General features: G+C 42.0%; 3 protein-coding genes across 6 annotated transcripts; 2 read left to right on the forward strand and 1 right to left on the reverse strand.

The window, feature by feature from the left end:
* Positions 1-25: 25 nt before the first annotated feature.
* On the forward strand, positions 26-5,061 carry LOC115678283 (protein HEADING DATE 3B-like). 3 transcript variants are annotated; one of them, XM_030601629.2, is made up of 4 exons: positions 26-1,478; positions 1,710-2,617; positions 3,666-3,717; positions 3,838-5,061. In XM_030601629.2, the coding sequence occupies exons 1-4, from the start codon at positions 1,293-1,295 to the stop codon at positions 4,825-4,827; spliced, it is 2,136 nt and encodes a 711-aa protein (XP_030457489.1). In that variant the 5' UTR covers positions 26-1,292; the 3' UTR covers positions 4,828-5,061. The 3 variants fall into 3 exon arrangements, with proteins under 3 accessions (XP_030457489.1, XP_056167425.1, XP_056167424.1); XM_056311450.1 differs by having other exon boundaries at positions 28-1,478; positions 1,756-2,617; XM_056311449.1 differs by having other exon boundaries at positions 29-1,478; positions 1,670-2,617.
* A 1,442-nt stretch (positions 5,062-6,503) lies between these two features.
* On the forward strand, positions 6,504-10,562 carry LOC115678285 (glycosyltransferase BC10-like). Of its 2 annotated transcripts, XM_056311461.1 has the most exons (3): positions 6,504-6,743; positions 6,988-7,645; positions 9,673-10,562. In XM_056311461.1, the coding sequence occupies exons 2-3, from the start codon at positions 7,115-7,117 to the stop codon at positions 10,312-10,314; spliced, it is 1,173 nt and encodes a 390-aa protein (XP_056167436.1). In that variant the 5' UTR covers positions 6,504-6,743; positions 6,988-7,114; the 3' UTR covers positions 10,315-10,562. The 2 variants fall into 2 exon arrangements, with proteins under 2 accessions (XP_056167436.1, XP_030457491.1); XM_030601631.2 differs by lacking the exon at positions 6,504-6,743 and having other exon boundaries at positions 6,776-7,645.
* Positions 10,563-10,920: 358 nt separating this feature from the next.
* LOC115678284 (IAA-amino acid hydrolase ILR1-like 4) lies at positions 10,921-13,666 on the reverse strand. The gene is made up of 5 exons (XM_030601630.2): positions 13,194-13,666; positions 12,686-12,811; positions 11,881-12,195; positions 11,557-11,685; positions 10,921-11,378 (listed from the first exon to the last, which is right to left on the reverse strand). The coding sequence occupies exons 1-5, from the start codon at positions 13,551-13,553 to the stop codon at positions 10,971-10,973; spliced, it is 1,338 nt and encodes a 445-aa protein (XP_030457490.1). The 5' UTR covers positions 13,554-13,666; the 3' UTR covers positions 10,921-10,970.
* Between the last annotated feature and the right edge of the window lie 1,370 nt (positions 13,667-15,036).

The following is a 15,036-nucleotide window of genomic DNA, read 5'->3' on the forward strand; positions in this document are numbered from 1 at the left end:
AAGGCCAAACGAATTCTTCGGGCTTGGAGTTTGGTTTTTCTACTTCTACGAAAACGCCGTGCTCACACCCACAAGAGAAAACGTGATTAGCTATTGCATGGCATGGATGGAGAACGTGAAGATCATCAAGGGCCAAGGGATCTTGTCCTCCCCGAGAACGTGGGGTTCGGCCCGCCTGGCGTGGCGCGACGCTGATGGCTATATGCAGTAACTCTTCGTGGACGGAGAGGATATTTGTAGGAAGAGAAACTCTTGTCACGCATGGTCGAATTGTGAACTCATTGCGTCTCGACCATTATGTGCGTCGGCCATGAATTTGATGGCTGGGATGAAGTAGGCTTTGATAGAAAGTGTAAAGAGATGATTTTGCTTTGAGTGCTATCCACTTGGGACCCGCCACGCCCATACCTTTTCCGGGTGGCCATCGTCTGCTTCGCTCTTTTTCTCTCTCTCTCTCTCCTTTTGGATTGGTGGATTTATTCATTTATTTTCGGAGTGATATTCTCAGAATTTGTGTGGAAATGCTGTCAGTGCGAGCCCTCTTCTCAAGCCGAGTCTCCGGATCTTCCTCGTGCATATCTATCCACACTCTCCTTTGAGTTTCCCTTTTTTCTTTTCCTTTTCTTTCTCGGGTTGCCTCCGTTTCTCGTGTTTATTTTTGGGCAGTTTGTTCTGTTGGGTGCCCTTTTCTCTCCAATGAGGAAGTCCCTGCTTAAAAACACTCCCTCGAGGTGATTTTGTTTGTTTGGATGCTCGTGGATGAGTTCGGATGCGTGCCTCTTTTGTTCCATTTTGGGGTGTACATGTGATCTTGTGAGGTGGGTCGGCCTTGGAATCTGTGGATTTGTCCCTTTTCAGGCAGCTTGCTGATGTTCTTGGTCTCGTTTTATGAACTGGAGCCATTGCCTTTCGCGCATTGAGGTTCTTGGGTCCTTATGAACTCGCCTCCAAGCCGTTGTGGATTATGTATAGATGAAGATGGACAATTCTGCTGTGTTGTCGTAATGTTGGTTGTTGATTTTGTGTGAAAAAGGAGAGGACTGTTGCATCTGATTGGGTGTTCTTGAGGGAAAACTTGAATTTTATGAGCTGGATGGTCTGAGACGAGTGATGAGGGACTTTTTTGTGCTTTTGTGGAGGGTTCTTGAAATGGGTTGAAATGGGGTGTACCTGAGCAATTTTTGGTTGGGAAAGAAAAGGCAAAGATGAAGTATGTGGAGCTTGTGACGAGGAGGGAATCAGGGAAAATGAGAGAAGTGAAAGACGATGAGAAGTAGATTAATACGAGTCCGATGTTTCCGAGATTTCATGTGAATGATGCGGAAAAAGGGGGGCTGAGAGCACCTCCCAGGAACAAAATGGCTCTCTATGAGCTGCTCAGCATTCCTTCACAAAGGTTCAACTCTCAAACGACATCGTTATTGCCCCTTCCACTCAACCAGGGCGGCTCTTTAGCTTCTTCGGCGCCATGGCTTTTTGTAAGTTCTTAGCAATTTCTTTCCTTCGTTAATTTTTTGTTCTTGGTCATGAGCTTGCTCTGTAGCTATAAGTCCAATTATCTTGAGAGCATTCTCTGTTTACTTCCTTTCTGTTTCTTAATTGTAGAATAGTAGTGGAATTGAATATTTCTGATATGTGATCATGCATATACATTGATTTGGACATTTAGGTGTACTGTGATTAATCGGTAGGTCATATGGTGACTGTAGGGTGGTGGAAACCAAAGCAATGCGTTGACACCTTTTTGTGGCTCAGAGGTCACTCATCTTACAAGGAAACCTGAACTGCATGCTTCCGCCGGCGACTCTTTGATGGAAAATAGAGAGATCAACTTGATGCAATCACGTGGTTCATCACATTTCGAGAGAGTTGCTCTGAGGAAACGCAGAAATGCTGATGATTTTACTGTTGCAGCTCTTGCCAAGAGAGTATTAATTCCCGATGGTGACTGTAAGCACAACAAAAATCTCAAGCTTAATCCTGACTTACACATGGGCGATTCAAGCCAAAGTAGGAGTTCTCGAGAAAAGCAGATTGACCCTACAAGATTCACCAGCATGAAGTCAAAACAATGCACAAGAAATCCATTACTGGACAATCAAGAAGTGTCTTTGGCAAGTCATGAGAGGCCAGTCACATTAAGTAGGGAGAAAACAGATGCATCTTTCCCCCCATTAAGCAAAGACAAAAAATCTGAAACTTCAGAAGGATCTCATCCATCTATAATTGGAGAATGTAGAAGCAGTTTGGTTGATGGGTTGAATGGGTTAGCATGTTCGAAGATTTCAATGGGTGAGGGGTGTCCTGTCCAGCAAGAAATATCAATGGTTAGAGGTGAAGTTTTAGAGGAATTAAGTAAGGGCAATGCTTCAAGCATGAGGAGTAGATTGCGTTCAAAGCCATTGATTGAGAATGAGAAAAATAGTGCAAACGGGCCCGAGTGTGACAATAATGATCATGAAGACGGTGAACATCCCATCCGAGCATCAGAAGGAAATGGATGTAGTGTCTTGGACCGTTCGGAAGAGTCTCCATCTGCTTTGTTTATGTTGCCGGATGACGTTGTTGGAGTAATAGGTGAAAAACAATTCTGGAATGCGAGAAAAGCCATTGTCAAGTAAGTTGCCTTTTATCTTATCTAGAAATTCCATTTTTTCTTCTTTGGTGGAAAATCATTTTCCAATTAGTTCTTTCTCTGACTCTTGCAGATGATTTTCCTTGCTAGCTAGTATTAGCCCTAATATCCCTTATAATCTCTCTCTCTCTCTCTCCTGTTGAAGAAAAGCAGTGTCTGATCCTAAGGCCACATTTGTTAATCTTTGCCACCATATTAGGAAATTTTTGGTGAAGCCTAAGGTTAGCAGATTGGCTGTTGCAGAGCAATTCAAACTCTTAGTATGCATTTGTACACGGGAAGAATTCATTTCAAGCCGACGGTCCATGTGAGACAATGTGATAAGCATCATCTGGTTATGGTTGAAGAGTGTACTGTCATCATTTTGGCTGGAACTTGTGGTTGATAGTCAGGGGCAGGCTATAAAAAAAATGGCAAAAGAGGTCATGCTAATTATTGATGAGTGGGATACTATCATTATTACTATCATCAATCAACTTGGACAATTCTAGCAAAAAAAAAATCAACTTGGACAAAAAAAAAAAAAATACATCGTCAATATGATGTGGGGGCCAACACGATAAACTTTCAATGTCTGGGATGATGGGTAAACGGAAATTCTCCTGTGCAAAGTGCATCTATGGAAGTACTACAATGAGTAACGGAAATATAAATATGCGCATTCCTTGGAAAACCATTGAGATTTTCCACTTCACCTCTAGATCTAGTGTACTTGTAGAGACAACATACAATTAGTTTTTCGTGCGAGTATAAGTGATAAAAAAACGTGCAGAGTACACGTTTTGCCTTTGTAGGAACAGAAGTACATTGACATTGCTCAAATTGCTTACTATATGTTGTTGCAGTTGAATGAATAATATTTAGCTCTACTTTCTTTGACGTTTTTATTTTTACGTGTAGATGGGTTCACTAAATGCATTATGTTTTGCTTATTTTGCAGAAAACTGCATCTTTCCAACCGTAATCCTTTCTTGTTTGGGAAAATGTTGTTCATTTCATAATTAACTCATTTCTCCTGTCCAATCTGCAGTCAGCAGAGGATCTTTGCGGGGCAAGTGTTTGAGTTGCATAGGCTAATAAAGGTATACCTTCTCTTGCTGACTCAAAGTTGCTCTGCCTCTTATCCAATGGATCTATCTCTATCTTCTTGGACATGGTTTTAATAAGCGAACCTGTGGTACCCTTTTGTTTGTGTGATCCAGGTGCAGAAACTTCTTTCAAGATCTCCTCATCTGCTCGAAAGTAGTCTCTGTTTTGGGAAGCCTTTAGTAGAACTCCATGCAGTAAAGTCAGTTCCATCCGAACGTCTCATAGAAGCAACAACACTGCTGAATAGCAATTCGCTAAGCACCCAAGAGAGGAACGCAACCTCAACGGTAAAACTTCCTCTTCCTTCAAAAAATAGTGACTTCAGCAAGAAGCTCGGTGAGCGACCAGAACAAAGCCATAATTCAGAAACTTCAAATCAAGCAGCTTGCAAACCGGCCCCGTGGTGCTTCCCACCCATTGGAAACCGGTGGCTAGTTCCTGTGATGAGCCCCCCGGAAGGGCTCATTTATAAGTCCTATTCTGCGGTGTGCCCTCCAGGAGGAGGCGCTGTTGGACCCCTTTATGGCGGTTGCGCGCCTATAAGCTTCGATTCCAGGGGCAACGATGTAAGCACGACATTTGGTATCCCGGCTTCCCACCAACAAGCCATGGGAATCCTTCCCAGGGTTCCTCCAGTGGGCCAAACCTTCTTTCTGCCTTGGGGAATACCGTTGATGAATCCACCCGTTGCTAGCTCAGCCGTCGAACAGATGAGCAATCCGTTTATTTTGGGCTCTCAATTAAATCCGCAGGTCAACCAGTGGTCGACTGGGAACGTCAACTTCAGTCAACCGCACCAGAGTTCCTGCAACGTGTCGATTCAGGTAAGTCGAGTAATCTCGTGTCGTGGCAGCAAAAGTCAAACTGTGAAGGAAAATAAGCTTCAGGGAAGTACTGGAAGTAGTCCCCCCGATAGGTTAGGAGGAGCTGCGCTTCCTCTCTTTCCTACAGATCCAACAAAGTCAGATCATAAAGCGCAGGTGCATTGCAGCAACCAGCAAGAAAAGGTGATCAAGGTTGTACCTCATAACCCGAGGTCGGCCGCGGAATCGGCAGCTCGTATCTTCCAATCAATACAAGAAGAAAGGAAAGAAACGGCATGAGTAGCCCATTTTCATGTCCCAGATAATTACTGTATTAACTAATACCTGCTAAGCAGAAAGTGACCAGAGGGCCTAGCGCCTCAGTCGAACATATGGATTTTTTTTTGGGTCCGTGCTACCTGACTTATTCTTCAAATGCATATATGCTTCTGAGTGGTTGACAATGAAATTTCTTCGAGTCTTATCTTACAATGACAAGCGTGTTGTATGAGCACAGGCTCTTAGCATTTAGCTCTTGATTTGAGTGGCCGAGAAGTAGGAGCTATGTGGAACAGTTTGGCAGTTGCTGGAGCATTGAAAACAATGGAGTGTTGTTTAGCTGAACAGTAGTGAAAAAAGGAAAGAAATGAAATTACAGAGAATATGGAGTTGGGCCAATTTAAGAGCCCGTTTGGTTCAACTTTGCAAATGAGACTTGGGGAATGTAAATACCTTTAGGTTAAAGCCCCTTGGAGAAATGCAAATAATGTTTGGTAAAAAATCCTTTGTGAAGCTATTTTGGCTCAAATAGTATTTAGCAAATTTTTTTTGCAAAGGGCTTTGGGAATTTTCTTTTTTATTAAAAAAAAACTTACTTTACCCTTCGCCGGAGCCGGCGAAGGCCTACGGCCGCCGGTGAGCCAGATCTGCCTGCGGCGGCGCCTGAGCGGTCACGCGATCTCAAGCGGCCATCACCTGGGTTGTGCGACCTCGCCGGCCTCTCGTCGACCCGATCCGGTGTCGGCTGCCCTTGTCGGCCACCCTCGCGCAAAAGATGAACAGTAATAAGAGGGGCAAAACTGGAATAAACTAGAATAAGTGAGGGTAGTTTGGGAGCAAAAAAGTTGATTTCAACATTGGCAAATGCTAAAAGCCCAAAACTGATCAAGATCAGGTTTTAGCTTTGAGCATTTTCAATACTGGCTTTCGGCCGAAAGCCTATTGGGAATGCCTGCCAAACGGTTGAGAATTTCCTCAATCGAAAGCCCCTTGGAGAAATGCTGAACCAAATGGGGCTTAAGTTGGAATACGATTTAGGAGAGTATTTATGAACTGCTATATCCGAAAGTTTTGAAAAATTAATGAAAGAATCAATGCGCGGTTTTGGATGAACTGAAGTAAAAGAAAGACGCAGATATTGCTCCCCTTTTTCTTCCCCTTTTGTTATTGTCAGCAGTATCTACATTAGCTTTATGCATGATATTAAATTCATCTCTTTTCGACCAAAAAATAAAATAAAATTCATCTCTTCCAGCGTCGGAATAAGAATAAAGTCTTACTGACTTTCTCTTTGTTAAATCTCGAGAGGTTACATACACAGAACTAGAATCAAATCCGGCATCTCGTGGTACGCAAAGCATACAATTCTCGCGTTACCTTGTGAACTCGAGCTTTACTTAATTGGGTATTAACGGCTAAACCGTGAACCGTGGAGAGTTCCCATATAAGATCTCAAGAAATGGGGAAAAAGAAAACTTTGAAGCCCAAAAGCAGAGTCAAGTCAGCAGACAAGGCACCAAAGCCATCAAGAAACTGCCCATGAAACGTGTCCCATTCCATTCTAGGTTTCTTCGTCTTTGGCCCAACCGACCCTCACCCTGCTTGCTGTCAAAACTCAAAGTCACGTGGTCCAGGTTCAAACCCAAGACAAGTACAACATTAAGAAGTTTCAAAGCAGCGCCACGTATTGAGAGGGACAAACAGAATTCCTCCTTAAACCCCTCTCTCTCTCTCTCTCTCTCCCTCTCTCTCGTGAGAAATGCAGCCGCAGACATTCGGATTCGCAAGTGGCTGGCCATTCACGAAACTGCCGGAAATTTAATAATGTGTTGAACAGTGCGCAATTCGTTGATCGCACCATTTCAAAATTTGTTGGGTATGCAATCGCGTGACGTCTTGGAATCTGTGCGCCCCATTACAAAAAAGCAGCCCACATGGTAACCATGATCTGTCTTTCTCTCTCTCTCTCTCTCTCTCTCTCTGAGTGCGCGTGCGTGTAGTGTTCATTTCTAATGTCTTGATTGGTGCTTAGTCCAGGAATCTCAGCGAGGGCTGTCTGCGTTAGAACATCACTCATTGTTTGGGGAAACTTGCTCTTCAGCTAATGCCCATCTAGCGAAAGAGCTGATCTTTTTGTTGCCCATTTGAAAAAGAAGATTGGGTCCTCCTGATTTTGTTCAGGCACAACGCAATATCGCCTTTCTTGCTTGAGGAAATTAAGGACATGTCTAGAGAGATGTGGGTTCTTCTGGGATCTGTCCATAGGAGACGTTGGTCCATGTAATGAGCATTTGCTGGGCGAACAGACATGCAATCAAGGGCGGTGGTGATGGAGGAAGGGAAGGAAGCCATTGCCGTTCGAGCAACCCAATCTAACTCTAGGGTTTTTCCATTGCGGGTTCTCCAGTTCTTCGTGTTGTTTCTATTCGTCGGTCTCGGATTTTTTGTTGTTAGCTTGTATGCTGTGAAATATTTTAATGTTCAAGGTCGAATTCTCGTTGCTCCGGTGGCGGAGTCCAACATAAGACCTTGCTTTGAAGAGTCCAGTAGGTTGTGGAGTTGGATTAGGCCACCGTCGAATTTGTTGCATACCATGAACGATTCTGAGCTGTTTTGGCGGGCGTCTTTCATGCCACGGATAAAAACTTACCCATTCAAGAGGAAACCCAAGATCGCGTTTATGTTCTTGACAAAGGGTCCGCTGCCACTGGCACCTCTCTGGGAGAGGTTCTTCAAGGGGAACGAGGACAAATATTCCATCTACGTCCACTCGCTTCCATCTTACCACGCCGATTTTCCGCCAACATCGGTCTTCTACCAGAGACAGATCCCAAGCCAGGTATCAGCAAGCTTTGACATCAAAGTTCATGTTTCTCTGTTGAGTTTAGTTTCTTTCTCATCGACAAGCACAGTGAGAATTTTTACTCCTGTCCACCACGAGAAAGAATATGAATTCTCCCTCTTTCATATGACGATACAAAGGCTGTTGAAGCCTTTTTCTGTGTATTTGGTTGCATAAGTTCTAACAATGTGTTGACACTATGACTATTGCAAATTGCTGGTTATGTTCCTATTGTTCCTTAAGGGTGTTTCAATTCTAGCCTTTCTTGGGGATTCATGGGAATTGTGGTTATTCTAGTTGGAGATGCAGTCAGTAGTCCATGTTACCGGGGCTAGTCTGCTTCCTAGGACCTCCCTTGTATTCGTGCTATTAAGTTATTTTAGTTACGCAATTACTAATCTGCATTATGTATTCATGGGAACTGTGGCTTATTTAGTTGGAGATGTAGTCAGTAGTCCGTGTTACCGGGGCTAATCTGCTTCTTGGGACCTCCATTGTGTTCGTGCTATTAAGTTATTTCAGTTAAACAATTACTAATCTGCAATTTGGATCATCTGATTGCGGACTATTTCAATCATTAGCTAATGCTTGACTTTTTTCCCTGGTCCTGTTAGATCTTTATCTGAAGAATTCATGCATGTAAAAATGCAGAGCCTAACTTTTGATTCGTTGTTTACTACAAGTTACCATTTTTCTAAATAGAAAAAAAAAAAATTGCTGGTCTTTTGCTATGCTGCTGCTCTCAGTAGAATTCTCTTAAATAAATTTTTGAATAAGGAGAAAAAGGGAAAAGCTGAACAGGAATATGGTTGGGTTATTTCCCACTTTGGGAGATAATTCGCGTTTCCTGCCTTATTTATGCTCACGACCAAAGGCACAAGTCAAGCGTCCCTTATAATTTTAGCTGTTAAAAAGGTTTATCCTTGATTTGCTTGTAGATTCATTCTTGCTAACACTTGGTAAGAAAGTAAAAGCAGTTTCTTTGTCAGAAGGTAGGAGTGGAGAAGAGAAGCTTTCCAAAAATAGCTCTTCATTATATCAAGAAGGATTGCATCGTTCATATTTGAATTGTAGTTCACATAATATTGAGGGCAACCATTTTGGCTATCGCATGTACAGATGGATGGATGTACTTTTGAATAGGGAAAAGAAAGTTTAGTTCTACTATCACAGGGAAATGTCGAAAAGCACTTGCACTTGGTGCATGACCTCCTCTTGTAACTTAAGTTGCTCGGTTAAATTAGAATTGCTTCCTGCTTAACAGTGTTGAGATTACTTTTATGGAGTCTTGCGATAGGCAAAGAATTCACAATAATCAGGATTGATCATACCTTTTTTCATCATGAGAAAGGTTGATGGACTGCCGTATTTATCTCATTTTTGTTTGAACCCCTAAAATGACTCTGCATATGGATTTATAGAGAAATCGAGGGTAGGACTAAGACAGATTATTTTTATTGATACTGGCAGTATAGTAGCATAAATCCTGGCGAGGAATGCGCCAAGTCTTTGGTTTATAAATGATTCTTGATGATATTATTTAATAAAAAAGAAGAATGATCTGTCTTTTACCCCATATACTTGGGTTTAAGATGGCTCATGTGTGATGATAGGTTGCTTCACTTGCTGCTTATGGCAATAGCAAATACAAGAAGATGATTCTTTCCCTTATCTTGAGCTACCTCCTCACTGTAAAACCAAACATGTCAATATATATGTAAATAATCAAGTTATCTCCTGGAGTTATTCACTTTTTGTGTTAAGTTTCTCTTACTGTTAAGTGTAATTATCTTCATCATTCAAGAATAAGACTTTTAAAGCTTCGTTGAGAGGTTGCTCCATGATATATGATTATCCTAACAAAATGAATATGGTGCTATTTGCCCAAGCCATTCTCAAGAAACTCACTGTCCTGTTTGTTTTTAATTTGTGCCTGCCAGACAATAACCACATGTAGGATGAAATTCTCAAGCTTTTGATGGGGAACTCTCATATTCTTATCACCTTAAATATTTACTGTGCAGGTGGCGGAGTGGGGGATGATGAGTATGTGCGATGCTGAGAAGAGACTCTTGGCTAATGCGCTTCTTGATATATCCAATGAATGGTTTGTCCTGCTGTCTGAATCTTGCATTCCTCTACAAAACTTCAGCATCATCTATCTTTACCTATTGAGGTCCAGGTACAGCTTCGTGGGCTCGTTCGATGAACCTGGGCCTTATGGAAGAGGTCGCTATAACGAAAATATGGCCCCTGAGGTCAACCTCACTCAGTGGCGTAAAGGTGCTCAGTGGTTCGAAGTAAACAGGAAACTTGCTTTGGACATAGTTGTAGACACCAAGTACTACCCCAAGTTCAAAGATTTCTGTAGACCGGCTTGTTATGTGGATGAACATTACTTTCCCACGATGTTGGCAATTCAGTCCGCTCATCTTTTGGCAAATCGGAGCCTCACTTGGGTGGACTGGTCGAGGGGCGGCGCTCACCCTGCTACATTCGGGAAGGCCGATATAACCGAAGAATTCTTCAAGAAGAAAATTAATGAGCGTGGCACTTGCTTTTACAATAACCAACCTTCTTCACTGTGTTTTCTCTTCGCTAGAAAGTTTGCTCCCAGTGCTTTAGAACCCCTTCTAGATCTCGCATCAAAAGTTTTTGGCTTTTGATGGATGCTCTCGACTAACGAGACGGATATCAATATTTTTCTAGCAGTAGAAGTTATATTCTTTATAAGCTGAGTCATTGATAGCTAAATTCATTGTATTAGTATCAAAATTGAGAGGGTATTTTTGTATGTTGCGAGTATTCTTGATGTACATAGGTCAGAAGAAGGTACCATTTTGGCTTACCTTGGATTTGGGTTCGAGTTCGTAGAAAATTTTATATAATGCTTCTATAAGATTTATATTGAGAACTTTTATGTTGGAGGAAACACAATGTGCAATGAGATTTGATGATACGGAATCGGATTGTTTGCATCTTCTGGGTGTGGCAATGTTGTTCCTTAATCTTACAGGACAATTGGATTAGCCAAGAGGCTCCTGGAACAATCAGGGGTTGAGGGGGAGTGCATTTTGGAATCTGTATTTGATTTTCATTTCATTCAGATTGAATTAGCTAGAAGGCTCTTTGACAATTGTTGTATAATGTTGATGGAAATTTTCTTACTGTTATGATTATCTTCGGAAATCCAGAACGAACTTCCGGAAGATCAGCAAGTGAAAATTTCCATCTATACATGGCTGTCCATGGAGAAAATGCGGACATGAAAATTTGGGAATACTATTCTTCATCACTTGTTTATTTAAACCAATGATCATCCTTATAATTCATCTCGGCGCCCTCCCTCGACAGACAGGAACTTTTGCTGTTGATCAAGAAGATATCTAATAGCCAGAGATGCATGAAGCGCAGAACCATAAGGAAGTCCGTCTTCGTTTATCTTGAAATAGGGCGAGTGCCCCGACTCGTAGTGTTCGCCTGTATCAAACCCTATTCCGAGGAAGAAGAAGTAGCCAGGTATCAGTTCCTGGTAAAACGAGAAGTCCTCTGATCCCATCATTGGCTGCATATCATTGATATTACTAGGGCCGAGCAATTCGCCAGCGACTTTCTTGAAGTGCTCATGCAAGTAGTCGTCGTTTATGGTCGGTGGGAAGAAGGGCTTTTCCTCTGAAAAGAAATGAACGGTGGCATGGCACCTCTGAACAGCAGCTTGCTTGGTTACAACCTGGAAAGGCCGAACAGATCAATTTCGTCGCAGTATGATCGGTGCGTGAATTGGAGTAAATATGGCAAAAAAACAGTCATTAACGCCTTTGTTGAAAAAATAGGAGCAACATATTTCTGTACTTTAGAAGACTCAAAAGTGTCAGTTTCATTGCTAAGTAGGGTGTGAAGTGCTGAACCTCCTCAATTCGCTGCTTTAGATGCATAAAGCTCTCTTTTGAAAAGGCTCGAAAGGTGCCGCCAATAGTAACAGAATCCGGAATAACATTATATGCTCCACCTCCTTGGAATTTTGCGACCGTCACAACCTGGAAATGCACCGATAGCATCAGACGAAAGTTTGAATATCAAGAACTGAGAACGGGATCAACCATCCTTTCCGTTAATTCCAAAAAAAATCTCCAGAATTTCCTTCTACTTTTTTAATTAGACAGAAGTTACTTGAAAGTTAGGCATCAACATTAAACAGGACAATATCTTCACAAATAAATTCGTCGAAGTACCTGAGAGTCCAGAGGATCAGCTTCCCGTGAAATGAGATGTTGTAAGCTAACAACCACACTAGATGCTGCAAGTATAGGATCTATTGAGTGCTGAGGAATTGCAGCATGACCACCTTTTCCGCTTATGACCGCTTCGAAGAAACCGCTCCCAGCCAAAAGAGGGCCAGGCCTTGAAGCCACTACACTAACAGGCAAATGAGGTGCAACATGTAGCCCAAAAATAGCATCTACATTCTCAAGTGCCCCGGCATCGATCATCTTTTTAGCTCCTCCACCACCCTCTTCCGCCGGCTGAAAGACAAGTACCACTGTGCCCTGGTGACGTAAAATGTACGCATGATATAGGGTAAGATTAACTAAGACAGAGGATCCGATTTACATGTTTCAACTGTAATGATACAGGTAAACAAAATGAAGGCCTAAAAAGATGTAAAAGTTGAAGTATGGAGCCCTTGGAGCTTATAGAATACTTGATACAAAGTCCAGCCCAATGGTGTTAAAAGAATTCATACAGTCGACCCCATTTAGTGCAATAAGGCTAAATTTGTTCCTGTTCCTGTTGTTGTTGCAAATGTGAAAAGAGACGACTCAGATACGTTTAACGGGTTGACACAGCAAGAAATCTCTCACCGCGGCAGCCCCCAGACAACCATTTCGTTCGCTGTTTTTCATCGAAACCATCCAACATAGATTATGGGCCAACTTACGAGTCAGGTCAATTCAGTATCATCCTTACTCATTGAACACCGATGTTTTAAGCAACGAAGCCAGGGTGTCTATCATAAAAGAAGTGTGTAAAACTTACTCGTATCTCTTCCTGATGCTCTCGAAGGATCTTTGCAGCACCAAGAAGCATTGCAACGTGAGCATCATGTCCACAAGCATGCATTTTCCCAGGAACTTTGCTCTTGTGCTCCCACTCCACCATTTCCTATTCAAGGACAAAAGGCTCAGTGCAAATTTAATGAATGACCATCATAACCATCCAATCATGGCTCTAAGCGAATAGAATTCACGCGCTCTATGCACTAAATTTTATGTCCTCAAACTTCAGCTACTCTTTCGACCAAAAAATAAAATAAAATTTAGCTGCTCATTGAAAAGAAAATGTGCTTGACAGAGACCCAATGTAGGACCAACTTTCATAAAGTTTTCTTTCTCACCCTGAAACCATTTCTACAAAAAATAAAAAATCTCAAGCTCTAGCCTTTCTAATGACCAAGTGTAAATCCACCAGAATACCAATAGCCGAACAAGAAAAAGAAGAGCACAACGTAGCGGAAGAAGCAGTAAGGAAAAACGATAAACTAAACCTGCAAGAGAAGAGCGTCCATGTCGGCCCTTAAAGCGACAAAAGGAGGCTTGCCAGTCCCAATGAAGCCAAGAACTCCAGTTACGGCAAGCGGGTGCGTGTATCGAATCCCCATTTTGTCTAATTCTGATCTTATGAGCTTGCTGGTCTCAAACTCTTCGTAGCCCAATTCAGGGTTCTCGTGTATCTTCCTCCTAATGCCAATCATCCACTCGGAAAAATCTCGGCTTTTGGCGAAATCGAGCAACTTTTGGGGTAATCCCGGCGACCCATTTGAGCTCAAGGAAGAATCGGATGAGAGGCAAGGCGTGCACAACAGGTCGAGAAGAAAAACGAAGAAGACCCACCTGGGAATATCCATGGTTTTTCTCCAAAAGAAGAGTCTTTTTTCTCCCCCTTTCCAGAGAGGCGAGAGCAGGAAGGAGGTGGAGGAATCAGATGGGAAGAGAGTCGAGCTTTTGATGAAGGACTGGGACAAGCAGACCAGCCCCGTATTTAAAGATTTTTGTTTTTAATTTTAATTTTTTTATTCTTTTCTTTTTAATTCTTGTCACTCTTTTGGGCGTTTTGGATCAGTGATATCGAAGCAATTGAAGAGAGAGAGAGAGAGAGCCAATTGTGCATGAGACGTGAAAAAATGGGAAAATGTCAAATAAGGATTCAAAGTGGGTCTCTTTTCTCAAATAAGAATTTCAAGTGGATAATATTTCAATTAAGGACTCAAAGTACCCAAACTAGTCTCAAATAAGGACCCAGCTCGCCGGCCGGCACTTTGGATCCTTATTTGACATTTTCCCTGAAAAAATAGAACACGAACCCGAAGGAGAAAAAGTTTTCTAATGCGTGATGTACAAAGAAATGTGCACGATCATCGCCAAAAGTAGAGAAACCAATGATCAAGAGCACTTGAAGATCAGCGATATATTTTGGATGTATTGCATTGCAGAATGAATCTCTTGATAAGGAACTGATTAGCATGCCTCGATTAGGCGTGCAACGCTAGGTTTTTTTTTTTCACATACTATTAAATGCAAGCACTTTATATATTCGAGTCACTCGCTCGGATTTTGACGCATGTCTAATTTAATCCATAAAAGTCAATGAAATTATTTCGTGAACTCCAATTGATCTACCTAAAATGGACTTTCATATGATGAAAAATAACTTTTCGTTAGTTGATTGCTATATGTAAAAGGAAGTGTGATATGATGTATATCCTCCATATTCGCGAGTCATCTAAATCTTCGACTGTTTGATTTTTCTTTTCATTAGATGTGCAATCGAGGACTCATGACAAGTTACCCACCTAAAAGCACATGTATGCTTCGTTAATTACTTGATATATATGAAATTAAAGGAATATTGCGCTCTTGAAAAATCAATCGAACGCCCTCAAAACCGCCACTAGCCCTTATAAAAAACAGAGCAATGACAGAGCATCATCTTCTTCATACCCACGATGACATTCAAATCCAAGATATTCTGTCGTTGGAGGACTTACAAAAAGTCTTCGCAGCGTGCTGGATTTCATTTCAGCACGTGGTTGTTGAAAAGATCTCGAGGTATTATTACATTGCAAAGTACAAAACAAAACCAAACACGGCCCTGTCGGGAAAGTGGGTGGAAACCAAGAAGCAGCGATACTTCCATTCCCATGTCAACTGTCAACTGTCAAAAGCTTGGTGTTTGGGTACATCATTACTGCTCTCGCGTTTCATCAGATCAAGAATCGATACATCGCTGTCGCCACCTGTTGAAGCCAATCTTCTCAGCGCCGTATAATATTATTCATCATTTCTTTCGTCGCAAATTGCACCAAGCCATGCGTCATGTTTGGTTTGGAG

The sequence above is a fragment of the Syzygium oleosum genome, unplaced genomic scaffold, assembly GCF_021117445.2.
Source record: "Syzygium oleosum isolate NSW1041296 unplaced genomic scaffold, Sole_v2.1 Sole_v2.05, whole genome shotgun sequence".
In the NCBI taxonomy this organism is placed as follows: domain Eukaryota; kingdom Viridiplantae; phylum Streptophyta; class Magnoliopsida; order Myrtales; family Myrtaceae; genus Syzygium; species Syzygium oleosum.